The sequence below is a fragment of the Lasioglossum baleicum genome, chromosome 7 (assembly GCF_051020765.1).
Source record: "Lasioglossum baleicum chromosome 7, iyLasBale1, whole genome shotgun sequence".
Lineage (NCBI taxonomy): Eukaryota > Metazoa > Arthropoda > Insecta > Hymenoptera > Halictidae > Lasioglossum > Lasioglossum baleicum.
The window spans coordinates 7,219,686-7,238,952 of NC_134935.1; the positions used below are offsets into that span (position 1 = coordinate 7,219,686).

General features: G+C 39.9%; 1 protein-coding gene across 1 annotated transcript in view; it reads left to right on the forward strand.

Annotated features, from left to right (window-relative positions):
- LOC143210999 (zwei Ig domain protein zig-8) overlaps window positions 1–19,267 on the forward strand; it is a 53,865-nt gene that overhangs the window by 20,094 nt on the left and 14,504 nt on the right. The window contains exon 2 of the mRNA XM_076428380.1: window positions 10,393–10,601. Coding sequence (XP_076284495.1) covers window positions 10,393–10,601 — 209 coding nt within the window. The remainder of the gene's footprint in view (window positions 1–10,392; window positions 10,602–19,267) is intronic.

The window sequence follows — 19,267 nt, forward strand, 5'->3', positions numbered from 1 at the left end:
GCTCGACTTTTTCCTCTAATTAAACTGCTCGAATGCCCAGCCAGCCCTGCGAAAGAGGGCACGCGTCTTTTGTCCAATGTTTGCGACACAATAAAATACAATTGCGTCGGTACACTGGAATGATGGAACGCTTGGAAACCTTGCACACCCCAATTAACACTTGGCGACAATTACCGTCTGTTTACATTAGCATATTAACCGGCGATGACGAGTTAATTCGTCATACGATTTATTAATAATTTTACATATCTTCGAACAGCATCACGCATGTGCGTGATTTTCTTCACGCAAATGAAATCAAATTAATTTCGTCGTTCTGTGAGGGGATCATTCTTCATATTTTACCAGAGAATTATATTGAATTTGTATAATTAAACTGTGTTAATTCAGTAAATAATTCTTTCACTTTATCGTGTCGCAATAATTTTCTTGATTTTATGCATTTATGACAAAAATGAATAAGTGTAATTTAAAACAGTAAAAACATCAGAAGAACTTAACGTTCTGTGATTTTGATCCTATTGGACATATTCAGATACAGAATAAATTTCTCTTTCAGATAAAACATTTTTATAAAGATTGCTACACGATTATTCAAAATATTATTTAGATGAAAAAATTAAGATACAGGTTGTCTCAGCTGAAGGAGGCCACTTAAATATCTCCTTTATTTTTAATAGCACAAAAAATCAAGGCGGAATATCATAGAAGAAAAATTCTTATTGTCCGTTTATTTTTTAATAGTTTTTTGAAGGTCATCGTTATTTTTTATCGGGAAAACTTTTTCTTTTATTCCATCTTGTTAATGACTTAAGCATATTCAAATGTATTTTTTCAGCCGCTATAAGATGGAATAAAAAAATTAGTTTTCCCGATAAAAAAAATAACGATGATCTTGAAAAAACTATGAAAAAATAACCGGACAAAAGAAATTGTTCTTCTATGATATTCCTCCATCGGTACCATTTAAATTATGCCATAAATATTTTTTGTGCCATTAAAATCAAAGAAGATATTTAGGTTAGGTTAGCCTCCTTCAGCTGAGACACCCTGTAGAATGGAATTATTTTAGTTCGGAAGAAATGTTTATTTTTCGAGATGAAGCTGCTCCGAGTGCAAAGAGTTAAAATATAAAAGGAAATTTATTGTAAATTATACCCGCGTCGAAATTATGCAGCACGGAATACGACACAGAATATCATACAGCCTATTCCCATCTGGTGACATGGAAACGGAGATTGTTTCCCGTTCCTGTTTCGTTGATAGCGTTAAGACAATTCCAATTGATAGTGGAACAGCAATGGGATTACAAAGAGATCCCCAAAGCATTGGCACACTGACAAAGCGTCTCCGTTACATTAGTTTCTATTCAGCCTCCGCGGTTTTCATTCTAAAATTACCGTGCACGCGTTGAAATAATGTTCGACACTGATCAGTGGAATCGTGAAACTTAATCATAAAAGGAAGGAGCTAATACCCCCGAGGAATACGTGCTCTATCTTACTGAGAACGGATGGGGTGTAATTTTTCGCACGGTTGCTCGCGCATAAGTCATTGAAAATTGTCATCGGAATTTATCACGGTAGGCTGCGAGAGTAATTTTATTTCCGCAGGGATTCGTCGTTACTTTCCATTATCCACGATTTACTGGCGATAAGGAATGCTAACCGCGTTCAATCATCCCGCAATTACGATCGTTCTGCGACGCTGGCGTCCCGACGCCGTATAGAGGTCCAGATTGCAAAATCGAGTGGCGTTTTGTCGAAAAATGAAAAATGTACAAAGTTTGTAGTGCTTCCTAGATATCAATCTACCTCGAAAATAACAAAATTAATACATTATAATAAAAATTGTAATCGTAACGAACCCATAAAGTTCAACGCTGTGAAAATAGTATGTTTCGCTGAAGAAAGACGCTCATCTTCATTTGGATGCCCTGGCTAATCTGTTTAATATTTTTCTCTGCTCTTCCCTTAAAATAAAGAGCGTTCCTTTAAGATAAAAATTTACACTGACGATTAAGAATAAACCAATCGATCCCTTTTATTATCCTACGTATAAAAGTATGTAATGTTTTTCGATAGACTTTTTGGAACAAGATAATATCATTTTTATATTACGTTCATGCTGATCCCAAGATCGCTTTACTCATTGTAAATATTATTTCATGGATCTTCCCCACCGATACACGTATCCGGTGTTGTATTCGCCCGACCGCGTTCCCTGCTTAGATATTCGAGGCGGATCACAAACACCAGCCATTTGAATAAACGAATATCTATTCAGACTGTGCCGCCCGCGGTGAGATTCTTCGATACCCCGTCGAAGGATTCCCGAAAACGTTCGAAAACAATTTCACGAGATCAGCAAGCCCCTTCTGCCAGTCGCCGATAATCCGACCAGTTATTCTCCCTTTTCTTTTTTTTTATTGTAGAAAATCTCATAAGATTGAAAATGAATTATGTTGATGTAAATATGTAAATGTATTATGTTGAAAAACATAATACAGAATTCAATATGAGAATGACAACCAAGAAACATATTTACAGAATAAGAATATACAAATGCATAAATATGGACAAAGTGTAGATGTTCCAACCACTCTCATACTTATGTGAGAAATAATCTTAATAATAAATTATTTCAAAGTTTGTCAGGAAAGTATTTCTTTCATCATATTAATTTAGTGAGTGAAACGATATGCGAAGTCTCGAATTTGTATCTATCAAGTAATTTAATGTAAAATTAATCAATCCAGCGGAAAGCATTGAAGCGTTCTCCTTCTACGTATTCCTTTATGAATTATTGAAAATGTGCATAGACTTGATTGGAAAGAAATCGTCAGAATCGTTCAGTCAGAAATCGTATAATTGACTGAATGTACATAATTCAATGCAACTGCACGTATTTAATTTACGATTCAAATAATTTATTGATGTAGTTTTGCTTGAAATTCAGTCAAATTTACACAACATTTCGGTCTAGTAAATTCGTCCTAAAATGCAGAAATTTCTGATGAATTCATGCAATTCCAATTTGTTCCTCCTTAATAAAATACTTTGTCTGGTAGACATGGTTATGTCCATTATATTCATTTTCGTCCTAAATGCATAAAATCCGTTGTCTAGCCATAAAATTATACAGTTATCACATGTCTATAAATATTGATGAACTTCTAAAGTATAAAATGAGCTTACTACAAATCTTCAGAGATAAATGGAAATGCTGTGGTAAATTGTGCGTGCCTTGAGGAGAGTCTACGTTCTTTGCCGCGACCCCGATTTTATCGAATGGGATCCTACGGATACGTCGTTTCTTGAATCAGTCATTTAATATGTCGGCTTATGTTGATGAAATCTATAGCTTTATGGCAGTGTTGGGCACATTTGCCACAATCGAGGCAGAACTGTCCCCACCGTAGCGCCTACTGCCTTCTAGAAAGCGCCGTTAAGAAAGAGTTCGATTGTCCCTTTAAATTTGTTGTATAGGCAAGTGGGAAGTTTAAATCCACTGGATTTAATATTATTTTAATTTCGAATGTACTATCTACTATTTAGCAATACAACTAATACATTTTAATAAATGGTCTAATGGCCGGAAAGAAAGTTCTTACGGTTTTGCATTTGAATTTAATAGTTAAAAACCGCAAGAACTTTCTTTCCAACCTAATAAAAAGAAAATACCTAGATTTTTGAGTTGGCTTTTGCAAAATTATTTACAAAAATTTTTTGGTTACTAATGTGTATGCAATGGTAATTATTCACCAAAAATGAAATTTAACAATAAAATGATTGTCATATGATTAATAATAGCAATTTCCCCGTAATACGCAGTTTTGACGAAAGAAATTTATGGTACATCGTGTTATAAACGAGTATTGAGATATACCAGATTTATTCGCACTGTGCGACAGATCGTATGGCAGGGTTTAATGGTCGAAACGCGAGTTGCGCCGACTATCAGACAAGGCTGTAGCATCGTTAGACGATGAAATATGTTGCTGAAGTGGTTGCTGGGAAGTCGATACAAGCGAACGAAGAGTAGACAGACGGTGGAGTTCTGGGTGAACCAAAGAGCAGTCGCCGGAATGCAGGGAAAAGCTCGTTATAAGCTCTTGGGGCTTAGTCGCAGCTACAGAATTAATTAAACCGTGCCCGTAGTAAAGCCCATAAAATATCTAGAGGTGTCACCCTACTAGGCGCGCGACGGATTTATTATATTGCTATTCTCCTGATCGCTAGCCCTGTTTAAATAACGCAGTCGCCGCGGCAGTAATGGAGCTGAGGCAGAGAAAAGCAATTAACGGCGCGAAGTTCTTGCTGCTTATAATCCACCGCTCCCTTGTACGGAGTTTCTACCTTCGAGCAGACGGAAATTAAGAGTCGTCTTTGCGGGATGCATATGGGATCTGCAGAGCAGGAACCTGCTCGCTGGTGCGTGCTGATTTCTGCGTTCTTTCCTCCTCTAGCTGGACAAAACTCAATTTTTATAATGATCCAGATGTATGAAATCTGAAGTCGATAGTAGAATGTCTATTTTTTAGCCAGGAAATACAAAAAAATCTTGGGAAAATATAGGTAATATCTAATAATAATAAGTATAAAATAATAAGTAGTATCTCTAAATGTGTAGTTCGCTTGACTAGATTGGCATTTTCGCCCACTGTGCGATGGCGTGAATGATTGTGGGTTTCTAGAAATTTCGGAGAAGCTTTCTAAGAGACTGAAAATTGGGACAACAGAGCGAGACATTTACATTTTTGATTAACTTGTTATTCGATTTTGAATTGACGTTAATGTTTCCGCGAGAAGGCCGAGAATTACTTTGTACAAGCAATAATTCCCGGTGCGATTTCGCGACAGCCATTCCCCTTATCCGGGTGGTAGGATAACGTTTTCTCGGCGCTTGCTACGCGATTGAAAAAGTAGCTGGCGCGGCAGTGCACGCCGGGAAATTACCATAGTTGTAACATCGAGCGGAGGGTGGGGTCATGTATATTTATAACGGTCTCGCGACTGCATACGCATATCCAGGGGACACGAGTGTATCGGAGTTTCTTTCAGGCCGGTGATGGATTACGAGAAAAACAACGGAGGACGATACACACGGGTTGGGCCCCCACGGCGCGTCGCGGCGTGTAGCGACGTTGTGCGACACTGTGCGTCGTCGTCGTCGAGGGCTTTCCCATGACGTTCGGCGCAGCTCTCAGCCTAGCCATTCTCTACCTAATTCACTCTTAAGCCGAAGTGTAATGAGCTCTGATCTAATCTAATTCCATCCAATCTCCTTCTGGCTATAGCTACGCCCCCGCGGCTATTATGGTTCTCCTGCGGAGAGAGCAGTGAGCTATAGGCACTTTGTATGCGCTTTCCTATTGAGAACGGTCGGCCTCTATTCTTGCCGTCCGCGTCCTCCAACAACTTATTTAACTAGATACGCTTAAGGGTCCTCTTTACCTTCACCCGTTCTTTCAAGAATTCTTCCTCCCTCTTGCACGGTAACTCGGGGAACGGACGGAGATCAACGACGCGACACTATCTGCCTAGGGAGACATCAAAGGAGGACGCTTTTATGCGAGCCCGTCGCGTGTAATTGGCTGTTCACGGTGTAACACGGTAAATTCGTTCGCCTCTTGATAAAAGGGGCCCGCAGTCACTTTTCCGCGGACCCGCGACGATTAATGCCGCGTAGCCTCTCAATTTTTGCGCCGACCTCCAGTCGCAAAATTTTGCTTCTTGAAAGTCTTGAAGGACTTGAGCAGTCTTGAGGCTTTCGAGTGTAGGCCATGTCCTATAGAGCAGGGAGTTCGAACTTATTCCCCTCCGAGAGCCGCGAGATCCCTACTACGTACAGACGTAGAGTTAGTGGGCGGTTCTATGGCAACGATGAAGTCTAAGAGTGGGGGTAGAACCTGAGCGGGGAATGTGCCGCGTTTGACTCACGAGCTACAAGTTGGAACTTCCTGTCCAATGGTCTTTTTTTAAAATTATTTTAAATTAGTCATTAGCGACCACAAGAATTATAACATGTAAATTTCAAATTTAGATCCTTAGCCTTAGAACTAATTACAAGTACATTGTGGAAAGATCGATTAGCAGCTATTATATGTAATGATTACAGGGTGTGGTACATATATTGATGGATTTTAGAAATGTCATGACTTGGCTGATATTCTCATTAACATTGAGGCATTCACTTAATTTGCTAGCGATAGCCAAGCGACGTCTTTGGAAGGAGAAAAGGGGACAGTATTATTATTACATCGGGTACACATGGGGGGGGGGGGATCTTTCAAAATTCTGTATAAGTGAGTTAGGTTAGTATGACCTATACGACGTCATGTGAGAACTACCTGATCTCTTCTGTTAGTAACCTGAGGGCATTCATTATTTAGGAGGTCTTGCCTCACCAAGGATAGCTTAGAGGGAGGAGAACTAGTCTATCTTGCATTCCATTCAACTCTAATTTCTCTTTTAATTTGTTTTATCATATCTCTGTTCAAAACAGGGCATTCTGTAGGCATTTCTTTAGAGGCCTCTTTGGCCACGGCATCAACTGTTTCGTTGCCCGATATCTCTACGTGAGAGGGGATCCAAGAAAAGATGATTTCTTTGCTGTTGATTTGAGCTTCGATTAAGGCATTGAAGATGTGAATGATAATGGGGTCTTGCTTTTTTGGGTAGGATAGACTCTCCAGTACACTAGCGGAATCGGTGAATATTATAAAGTTGGAGTCTTGAGAAGAGATAATGGATTGAACAGCTCGTTATTACGAGGCTTTACAGAAAAAAACAGAGCAGAAGTCAAGCAGTTTAAATAATTTACGACAATTAGGGAATATAACAGAGCATCCACATCCCTCGTTAGATTTGGAGCCATTTGTAAAAATATGGGTATGATCAGGGTATTTTTGGGTAACCTCGTGGAAGATATTTCGGAAGATAATGGGGTTAGTGAAATCCTTCTGCAATGGTCTTGCTGTTTTAAATTACACCTACTCATTTTTGCCATAAATGTATGAAATCCGCTGTCTATTTATAAGTGTTCGACGGTGGAGCTGAGAACAAACGACTGTTGCGAGGATCATTAAAACTTCGACGACTACGTTATTAGATACGTTTATTGATATATTAGGTTTGTCCGGGCAGAGACGTCAAAGGAGGACGCTTTTATGCGAGCCCGTCGCATGTAATTGACTATTCAGAGTGCGACACGGTAAATTCGTTCGCCGTTTAATAAAGGAGCCCACGGTTACTTTTCCGCAATGATTAATGCCGCGAGTATCGCCTCTGAATTTTTAGTCGACCTCTATTGGCCGAGCCAACACCCGCGACCGCGGTGCTCGATGTAGAGAACGCCGGCAATAACGATTACCATGCAAATAGCGAAATAAAGGAACATTAATATTCGCCGGCTGTGATAATGTAAGGGTTACAATTCACCCGATCGGACCTCTGCGGCCGTTTCGCATGGCGCTCCTGTTTTCATGAACAGACCAGCCGCAACGCAGGAAGAACCGCGAAATTTAGTGACTAATTCGAACTCGAAATTCTGCACGCGTCCTGCTCGTCTCACTGGTAAATATTATCGGCGAATATGCATTCACGATATTACTCGTTGCGGTTAATCGGTACTCGGACCCTTCGCACGCCTCTTCCAGTCGCTGAGATTTACTCTTGTTTTTAAAGTACAGGAGAACGCCCGTTATATATCCGGACTAACTGTATTGATTATTTATTAATAGACAGCGCACTTTTATGCATTTGTAGCAAAGTTGAGTAGATGAAACTCGAAGTTGTTGGAAATTTTTAAAAATTGAGGACGTTAATATGTGACTTCTCCTCTATTAAAATCATCAAGGGAAGAAATAACATTGAATTTGATTTCTATTTCTTGCAATCGATGCAGACAATTTTTATTTTGCATAAAGATCCGCGGTCTATTTATTAAATTGAATTGTGATCACGTTAAACAACTCTTAAGTTATTTGTTTTACGAAAAAATGTTTCGAACAAAAGTAGCTTGGTTTCCTGAGAGACATACAGTGCTCTAATCTGTTTTTTTTATTGCTTTACTCTTTTATCGAGATATGAGGGTCACCTTCAGTTTTTGAAATGGAATGTTAAATGGAATTTTCTGTATGAAAGAAGTATTATACAAAGCGTTTTCCCGACTTCCCGGGCCAAATAGCCCACTGTGTAGCGTCACAATTTCGTCATTAATTCGTACGTCACCGAGATCGATAATTAATCGGGATAGCCGCACCGAGTAGAGCATACAGTGCATTAAAAGTGTTTCATTAGGGGCGCAAATACTTGCCAGCAACTCTCTCTCTCTCTCTCTCTCTCTCTCTCTCTCTCTGTCTCTCGTCGACTGCAAATATTTAAAAGCATCGTTCGACGAGCCGTGCCGCGTTCGCGTTCGGAGAATGGAGGTTTCCACGCACGAGGAATTATACTCTGTTGCATTCCATTTTTGCAACGATCACTATTAAAGACGGTCGTTCCGAAACAGAGAGAGGGGGAGACATAAAGAAAATGGAGAGCACAGCCGTGGTAGAGCGATTTTATGCGCGAAGAAAAAAGAAGTCAACACGCGGGCACAGAAAAAAAGAGAATGGAGAAGAACGAGAGTGTAAAAGATAACGGACGGAGAACAAATGGAGCAAGACAGATACAGGGTGCGATAAGCCGAGAGAAATGGGGGAGGGAGGCCGAGAGAAAGAGAGAGATTGGTGGGCAGATAGGTACATAGAGATCAATAGATAGTCTTGCGACACAGAATCACGATCCGGCACACTCTGCTAAAACAATATTGTGAATTCGGTTCAAATAGAACCGTCGCGATTTAAAACATTTCAATGGAATCGAACACTATGTTGCATTTAGCTTCGGGCATTCAGCCACGCAATGTCAACACTCGCGCACAGTCGAAATTGTTAGGCTCGTCTGGGCAAATCCGTGTTGACAGATATCCAATTAGTTCTATAGAACTTAATGAACTTTACCGTTACTATATTACTGCCACGTTTGACCTGCTGTCACTGGAAAATTCTATTGAACATCTTTATTTTGTCGTTTAGTACTAGTCCACCTACACTATTGTTTTTTCTTTTTTATACAGTTGAAAGTAATACACTGAGATGTCCTCAAATCGTTTTAATATGTTCACTGCTAAATAAATCCGCAGCCTATTTATTACTCTTCAATCCATTTCTATAGAATACTAAACACATGTATGCACGATACTATTATCGGTTCAATTTTTCAAATTGCGACCAGAGATTTGTCTTTGGACTATCTGCAACCTGTCAAAATGGTGGCTCAACTCCTTGCGAGTATCATAACGGCGTTTCCGGGGAACAATCGAGATCCTTCCCTTTCGTCTACAGATAGGACAAACTTTTTGACATGTGGGGCCGGAGATTAAAAAACTTTCTTGAATGCAACGGAAAGAGGTCAAAACGCTTCGACTTCGGGCTCGAAAACCAGCTCCTTAGCCAGATGGCTAGACAAACAGAAACGGGAATGAGGATCCAATGCGCCCAGGGTCGTTACCAAAGAACCACTGTCCCGAATTCCCCGGTGGCCTCGGCATTTATACACCAGACGGAACAGAGTCAAAGTGATTCGCTTGCTTAGGTATACGGACGGACGTCGTATATACTCTTAGCTTCTCGCGTAGCATCTTCAGGAATCGATACTCTCGGGCACCGATTCGATGAGACCAAACGGGAAGAAAAGAAGAGACTGTTCGATGCTCTTTTATCCTTTATCTTCACTATCATTTCATGATGGTAAAGGAAGATTCTCGAACGAGACAAATTTGGCGGAGAAGACGCCCGTTGTTAGGGAAGCTTCAAAGGCCTCGCTCAGACAAAGTCAGAAAGATCGATGTACCTAAAGTCGATTTCTACAAAGCTGATTTCGTGATCCTTTTTAAGCCTATACACCCCAGTCACGAAGTGCCATCACCTACTTTTTATGTGAGCCCTCGAGCATTTTTTTACTGCTACGGGAACAAATTCTGATAACGGGAAGCCAAGAGATGTGACCTAGGGAGCAGAAAGGAGGAGTGTATTTAGGGTAGGGAACGGAAGGGAAGGGGGATCCAGGGGAGAGATAAGCGGAGAGAATCTTGGAAAGGGGTGGGAGGATCTAGGTGTGACAAGGGGATCTTGAGAAGGAAAGGAGGAGAGAAGATCTAGGGACGATCTAGGAGAGAGAAAGCGTGGAGGGGATCTCGGGAAGGGAAGGAAAGGGGAGGGATGAATGGAGTGAATGAAGGGAAAGGAGTGGAGGAAAATTATCAAGGAATTCTTGAGGGAATTCTTTCAAAAACGAAGGAGAACTATTTCGATCTCTGATTGGGAACTCATTTGAAATGTTCCAGACACGCTCAGCTTAGGGGATCGGGCGATGGACAACATGGATCGACACCAGAGCCAGAGTCGGCCGCGGAATCAGCTGCTGGTCGACGCGTCAGGGCCGAAATCGAAGGCCGAGCCGACGTTCGACTACACGCAGAACACGAACGTGACGGCGCTGATCGGGAAGGCAGCCTATCTGACGTGTAGAGTTCGGAATCTGGGCGACAAGACTGTAAGATTATTTCGCCGTCGTTCCTCGTTGATCGAATCGCGTAGAAAAGAATTCTCCGCGTCATCTCGATCGAAGGTTCTACCGTCGTCGAACCTCTCCCGTCATGTCAGAATTCATTCGCGAGCTATTCGGCCTGTGAGATTGCACGTGACAGTTGAATGCGTCGACGAAATGCTACCGGGATGCTGCCCGCCTTCTCCGAAACTTTCTGTTACTCCATGGGATTCCGACGAATTTGCGGCGGTAAGGTAATTACGCGAAGGAACGGTATACTCTTGGCCCCGGCTCGAGAGGAAATCCGGGCTTCGTAAAGACCTTAGGAAAAGCGATTTGCAGGAAATAATCGAGTTGCCTGGTCTCGATTGGACGTTAATCGACCTTCAAGGCAACTGGAAACTCAATTTTATGGTAGCTCGCGGTCCCGACGTTACAGCTATTGGTCGATCGAAAGTAATCGGGTATGGCGGTGTACACGCGGTACTCGAATTATGACTTCGTGACCACCGTTTCGGATTATTGCATCGCTGCCCGCGTATCCCGGCTGCATTCGAGCTCGATTTTTGGAGCGAAAAACACCACTTCCCTTCCGTGTAGACTCTTCTGCCCTAGAAATGCCCTCAACTACTGCTGCCACCATATTCTTGATGAAATGCGGGGACTCCAATTTCTATAACAAATTAAAATTATAAATAGACTAGCTTTTGCCCGCGGCTTCGCTCGCACAGAAAACCGTTCAATGCCCTCGGAAATTGATATTGTTTCTCCATAAAATCTTTTAACCCCCCATTCACCCTTATAGAGTTTTAATTTTATGTCATACCGCCATCTTAGATTTCAAAACCCCTTTTCACCCCCTTAGGGCATCAATTTTTTAAAATGCCAAAACAGGTGTTTGATTAATTATATCAAAGAGCATTAAGACCACGTATGAAGTAAATCCAACCACGAACAAAATATTCCTCATACAAACGTTGCAACCCCTTTTCACCTCCTTGGGGGTTGAATTTTATGCAATACCAAAACAGGTGTTTGATTAATTATATCAAAGAGCATTAAGACCACGTATGAAGTAAATCCAACCACGAACAAAATATTCCTCATACAAACGTTGCAACCCCTTTTCACCCCCTTGGGGGTTGAATTTCGAAATATCCTTTCTTATCCCTTGTATAGATCATAAAGGACACCTCTGTGCAAAATTTCAGCTTTCTAGGTCCAAGGGTTTAGCCTGGGCGTTGATCAGTGAGTGAGTGAATGAGTCAGCACTGCATTTTTATATGTATATAGAGAAGAATAAAGCAAGCTTTCAATCTTTAGTAGTCAAGAAATGACGCTGGACTTCGCGTGCAATTAATTCATAGAAAATCGTACTATACAGAATAAATATAGTCTGTTAACACTGAACTTACTTAATTTTTTATCTTATAACTATTAAAATTGTACACTTATCCAGCAAATCCATCCTATCAAGCGATCCAAGTAAATACAGTTTCGTCATTTTTGTAAGGTGAAACGTTCTAATCTATTTTAGTACTTGGTAGGTTTAGTGTTAAACTTAGATGATCGTAGTAAAAATGCCTCAATGAATTACATTCTTAGTTAAATTAGGTAACGGAGTTCATGGTTAAATATTCCTACCAAGGAAATCATCCCCATAATTACAATTCGTAATTTTTTAATTTTAAAATGTTTTAGAAAGAAAAAGGACCGGTGTATGGTGGTATTCCCGTTGGGAAGCTGTGATCTAGATTCATTCGAAAAAGTAGTCCACAGCTTCCCGGAGCGAAACCATGTCAGATAATTAGCTCGTTTCTCCGCGCGTCCATTCGATTTTGGTAGAATAAAGTTTCCGGAAATCTTGAGCTTACAGCATCCAAACACGCGAACCCGAGTCGATTCGCAGACAAATTTCCGTTCGAGAAGCTTCACCGTTTCCTTCTAAGAGACTTCTCGGACTGGAAGAACTTCTTCCTGAAGTTGGTAATTACAGACTAGAATGGGGAAGACATTGTCGTTCGACGGTAATCGACCAAAGGTCGGAATTTCTCGCGATAACGGTTCGAATTGCAGGAAATCCCAAAATTACGTTGACCTCGATTACATACAATACTTTCCCGATCGAGTCGCATTGTCATCGACGTGCGAGCTCTTTCGAAAATGTTCCATATTTGAAATGGCATGAAAGTTACCACATTCGTTGCCGGATAAAATGTAATAACTCGACTGCGGATTTTTATGCACTTATGGAGAAATTAACAGGCTGAAATATAAAACAGTGAAAAATATAAAAATTCCAAGAATATTGTTATGTTATTTTCAACGTAAAAAGACTATTAAGAGGCAAAATTAATTTTTATTTAACTACTATATTTTTATTTTGCATAAAGATCCGCAGTCTAGTAATTACATAGACTGGAATAACAATTCTTTCATTTAATAGTTTTCATAAGGTTCGTAAGTAAATTATAATAACAGTAATAAAGTGAAAATGGTTCGTTCTTTTTCTTTATCTCTCTTCTTGGTGATCAAAGCGTAACAAAATAATCGAACCAATAAATACAGCAGCTTCGAACGTTGCACATTCGCGAATCGTGCGAAAATCTCGTAAATTCTTCGTTTGAACAGAGAATTCTTAATCCGCGCGAGTATGCAGTATGCACGTCACCTAAACTAGGGCAAGTAAGAAATAATGAAAAGCAGGAACAAGAAATCGACGTTCGTATGAAAGCTGGAGTTTCGATGTCTGTAAAATATTCAGCAAGCACTGCCCCAGTCGTCATTCGTACGAAAATAAGGCAGTTCCAGAAGCAATCTCTCGAGCTCGAAATAAATCGGATGATTGGCTTCCGATGTTTAAAGTTTCGAGCGCTATGAAATATATAAGAGGTTATAAAATATCCGGGAGAATCGGCGTTCTGAACTTCGTGATGAAGCTCGCGTTTGAAAACTGCTCTATAAAATGGTGGAATATATCCTTCGAAGACGTTAAATTATCAAGCCAGTGACGTGTCCATATGTATCAGAGCAGAACTTGCGACCCACCCAGTAGATTCGTGGAGCTTTTCCGCAGGAAGCTCGTAGGCAAACAGGATTACGGGGAAAAAGGAAGCTGGAGATCACGGCGGAGTACAGGGGATTGGGCTTAGAGCACAGCCGGGGCAACGGGGCTGTTCAATTTCGGCATTTCTGGGTGTGTAAACCGTATTAAGTGAATTCATTATACAGTCGGAGGCAGACCCGCCTTTAATTTCATTCGTTGTCCCCCGCGTCAGCCGTGGAATTCCATTTGACCCACGTCTAAATTCGTCGGGTCGCACGGATTTCCTCGATACGTGATTCGTTAACACTGGAGTGGTCCTTATTTTTCAATTTGAAATCTTTTGCTTTCTTCCACAACCGTAATTTCGGCAAACGTCGAAGAACGTAGTGTCTCTACGCTTTCTGACAGCGTTGGGCAGTAATTAATTACATGAGTATTTAATTACATCTTCAATTACATGTGCAAAAGTGGCTATAATTTCAATAAGAAAACGGTTAAATGTTCCAAAAGATAAAAATTAGTGGTTTACAAGAACAATTACACTGAAGTAATTGTTAGACACAATTACAATGACTGTAATCGTGTTGAGTAATTGCAATTACTCCTTTCACAATTACTGTATTGTAATTGTGGTCCGCAATTACAATTATTGGTTGAGCCAAAGTAATTGCAATTACTAATTACAATTACATGTAATTGTAATTTTATTTCTGCAATTTCAAGTAATTTTAATGCAATTACAAGTAATTGTAAGTTGGAATTACTTAACGCCAAAATGGCACTAAAAAAATTTAATTACATACCTACTGAATGGAAATGGTTATATTGTATATTATCCGACTCCAACTTTGAAATGAGAGTCATTTTGGAAAGTAATGGTAATCGTTTTGTGAAATATCAAATAATTAGCTACAAATAAATATTTAATGAATAATAAACATTTCCTAACAGGCGTAAAAAATTATAGGTGTATTTGCAAAAAAATTGGACGTGACTTGAAAAATCATGAAAAAAAGAGTTGACAAAAAATTTGCTATACCTGTTAAAAACATTTTCAATCGGACCGCCCTGTATGGTGTGCGGTATGGTGGGGACAGTTTCGCCTAAATGGAGGAAAATGTGTCCAGCACTGAGATACACCATGATGACATTATTACACCACCGAGCTAGGTCCTCATTTTTGTTCCATAAAACAATGAAAAAAGTGATTGATACCCGATATTCGCATGCTTCGCGCGACCAAGATTCGCGAACAAGGATCTAGGACAGTTGACCGTCACGAGACAGTCGCCGAACTCCAATCTACCGAGATAAGACTTGTGAACTACGCGCACCGGGGATATCGTAGATTCGAGGATTTCCCTACGACATTATACCGCGTTGCCTCGAAGAAACACCATGAAGCTCTCACGTTCGCGGCACGGCGCATTGTGTCCCGTGGATCTATATACCCTTCATCCGACAGGCTGTACCAAAGCCAATATTTACGCTTGTATCAATGAAATCGAGCTTTCTCTCGGACCCATACCTGGTTTTGAGTTTCTGCCAGTAATCCTGATATCTTGACTCAGCCAAATCGACATTTCCTGCGCCGCACTCTGCCGAATATGCCGAAACGACGTCCGCCGAATCTGCTGACGAGGCTGCGGATTCGATGCGTTTGTAACTAAAATTGCTAGTTTACACATAAACATGAAAAATAGTAGAAGAATTTCGGAATGTCATATATATATATATATATATATATATATATATATATAGAGAGAGAGAGAGAGAGAGAGAGAGAGAGAGAGCGCGCATATGTATTTTAGTTTACTTGTCACAAGGATTGGGAATCGAGAAGGAATTTTCATTCAACTCTTGTTGTTTGTAAAGATCTGCATTCACGATGAGCCTTCTCTAGCAAATTGTTTTCGTGCATGTCAGTATATAATTGCAATCACTTTTCTTATAATGAGAGAAAGGCTTCTAAATCGGACTAGAATAACTAGAATATTTAAATTAAAATCAAAAAGTGTACGATCCCTTCAAACAGAGTTCGGCATTAATCGATCAAAATTTTAATCAAGATTGATTGATTAATGTGTACGATTAAAAAAGGTAATCATTGAAAAATCGACCATTGATTCAATCGATTTATGAAGTTAATCGTTGATTAAAAAAGGTAATTATTGAAAAATGGACGATTGATTCAATCGATTGATGAAGTTTGATCGTCAATCGTTGATTAAAAAAGGTAATCATTGAAAAATGGACGATTGATTCAATCGATTGATGATGTTAATGGTCAATCGTTAATTAAAAAAAGAAATCATCGAAAAAAACATAAAAGCACGTAAACAGAGTTTGTATTATAGACCAAATGACTAAACTCAGCTTATACTTTTTTTCAGTATTCATAGTTTCGATTCCGTATTCCATTTCGAAATTTCAGCAGTTAATCATTAATCAATTATCCGATTGATGATTACAATTGAATGGAATGTAATCGTTAATCACAATTAACGACTAAAGTAGAAATTTAACCGTTAATTGCGATTAACGATTGAAGTAGAAATTTAACCGTTAATTGCGATTAACGATTGAAGTAGAAATTTAACCGTTAATTGCGATTAACGATTGAAGTAGAAATTTATTCGTCAATCGTTGATTAAATTGTTGCCCAAATCTGACTTTAAATCTCCTAAACGCCTCCACTTATAAAGAATTATAATTATATAGAATTGCCTTTAAATCTCCTAAACGCCTCCACTTATAAAGAATTATAATTATAAAGAATAATTAAGAAGTTATTCGAGATGATCAAGTCAGGTGCCTCACTCTTGTGTACGCTTTACGTTGAAAATATAAAAGTCACAAAGATTTCAGATTAATCGTTCTACAAATAGCAGAAGAACATCCAAACCGTGTCCATTTCTGTTACAATTTTCAAGACGAATTGATGGAACTGCAATTGAGCAAGACGATCGATGAACCGTGTAGTAATTTGTGGCACAATGCAGTGGAGGAGGGGCGGCTGCCGATCTGTCAAAAATGTAATGTATGTACAAAGTTGCTGGCGAGTTCGCGCGGCAGACAATATGCGAATCCATTCGCAGTTTCGCTAGCAGCAGTTCTGCTTAACGTTTGGCATTCATCATCTTGGACGTCTTCCCGTAGTTTCCGCCTACCGGTGCCTGAGCGTCTCGATGCGATGGCTCAGTTCGGGAGCGTTAAACTGCATCCGTTCCGTTGCATCAGCAGCAGCAGCAGCAGCAGCGTGGCACGTTGCAACGGCTCGCCAGACGTAAACTTTCTCGGGTAAATACGCTAAGTGGTGCCAGGCATAGCACGCTCCTCTTCGTAGTCGCCGGAGACAGCTGCCTTTTCCAATTTATGTACGTTTCGAGGGATTAATTGCCAAGGATCGCCGGGATGGATCCATAAATTTCGACGTTCTGCTACTGACGGATCGCATTCCGGCTCTAACTTCGATTGTTAACCCTTTGGCATGTAAATTACGCTCAGTGTTTCCTAGCAGAACTTCGATCAATATCTTGTCCACTTCGGGCTAAGTGTTTCACGTAATTGGCCAGTCCTCTGGAAAATCTCTGCTATTAACGAATGATTGATTTGTGATATTATGCGTACAAGTGTCCGTAAATCTGTTTATATTGAATAATCGTTAAATAATTTATAGTGACTAGTCAATTTTCTCCCTTTTCTGTGTACGATTTCCGAACTATACATATAAACATAGATTGAAGTTGATACACAGAGTTGACAATTGGATTTACGTAATTGAAACACGTCAACACGTTATCGTCGCTAATGCAATTAACAGCGTACACCGCTTCGTTAATATGGATGATTGTTCAGTTGATAGTTTGAATCGCAATTATTAATAAATTGTAATAATTAACATTAAATACAAGAATTAATTTGCTTTAATCCTCGAACGACCAGAAGAATCCATCGAACCAACTTCGATGATGAAGCTCAGAATAGAAGTGAAATATGGAACGTGTGCAAAATATAATAACAAATTAATTTTGATAAAAATGTATTGCTTTATCAAATTACTAACATCATTGCTGTAGTCGTTTGAGGGCTAATTCGTGAATGATCTGAAATTTTGTACTTCCAAGGATGCTGTGTTTGTTAAAAAGACCCTATCCCTAACTATGGCAAACAGGCCTCAACCGGCGAGTAAATAAAATTTCATTGCTTGCTTGCTGCCATTGTTTGCTGGTCACTCTGCACGTGAGCCCAGTTCCCTTCATACTACAGCGTCTGAAGAACAGACAAAGTCGTAATTAGGGAAGTTCCTAGGACAAGGTTAAACAAGCTAAGCTAATCACGAGTTTTCTCTCACTCTTATTCCTTCTACAACTCCCACTGTCGAGGCTGTGCCACAATCTCACGTGACTATAATGTCAGAGAGAGGAGGTAACCGTATTCCCCTCAGTCTGACTACACTGGGTCAAACGCGTTCAAAGTTAATAAAAAACTTCATCCCCCTCAGCCGGGTAACTTCTGAACTTTGCGGGTCGAGCGAATAAAAAGAGACACCCTTTGCCGTGATTTCTAAGCGGTCGGAGCCTAATTAAAAAAGCTCCTCTGCCTGGATCCAAGTATTAGAGTGGTCCGCGGATAGAGGAGCTGGTGGGACCTTTATCAATGTCTGATCGAATACGAACACCGGACCGGTTCTTTCGACTTGCGCATCTCGAGCGATTCTAGATTACGCGAGCGGATGAACCGATCATCCAATTAACCACTTCCTTCGTCCCTGCGAAAAGTTCATTTCTCGCGCCGATAGGCAGCCGAATCATTCCTTCGCGGAGCAGATCACGCGGTTAGGCTCCTTCGCTCGAGATCTGTACAGTAGTGCGCATTTTTGGGAACGGTAAAAGTATGATTTAACATCACTGAGACAAGGAGCGCAAATGCTGAATTTAAACGTTTCCGCTCGTTGTTTCTGAGATACGAACTGGCCATACACGTAAAATATGTGCTTAATTATGTTTAATCATACCTTTTGGTTGCCCTGACGCCATCTACAGTGAAACGAATTAATATTTGGACGCACTAAAAAAGACGATAACTTTTTAAATATTGTACTATACAATTTGAACTTTTTTGGGAAGCTGGAGCAAGTTTACTACAGGATGCGATAAGAAATTTTTTTCAAAGATTGCAATTGATCGGAATTCTAGATAAAATACTGAAAGTTGCATTTTACAACTTTTTTATGTGGGCCCACGTCGAAAATTTAAAAAATTCGTTTTGTAGATCTGTTTGAATTAAACATATTCTGAAAATTTCTTCAAATGTTTAAAGATGGTAAAAAATTGCAGATTTTCACGATTTTCGGCCTGTAACAACAATAAATCCAAGGATTCTTACATCTTTCAATGCCTGTCGTTTTTTCCCGCATCAACCGATTTCGATGAAACTTTCACAGTGCATATAATTGACACAGCTCCACAAAACGTATTTTTTAAATTTTCAATATAGGCCCACATAAAAAAAGTTGTAAAATGCAACTTTCAGTATTCTATCTACAATTCCGATCAATTGCAATTTTTGAAAAAATTTCTTTCCCCATCCTGCAGCAAAATAATTGCTCTAGCTTCCCAAAAAG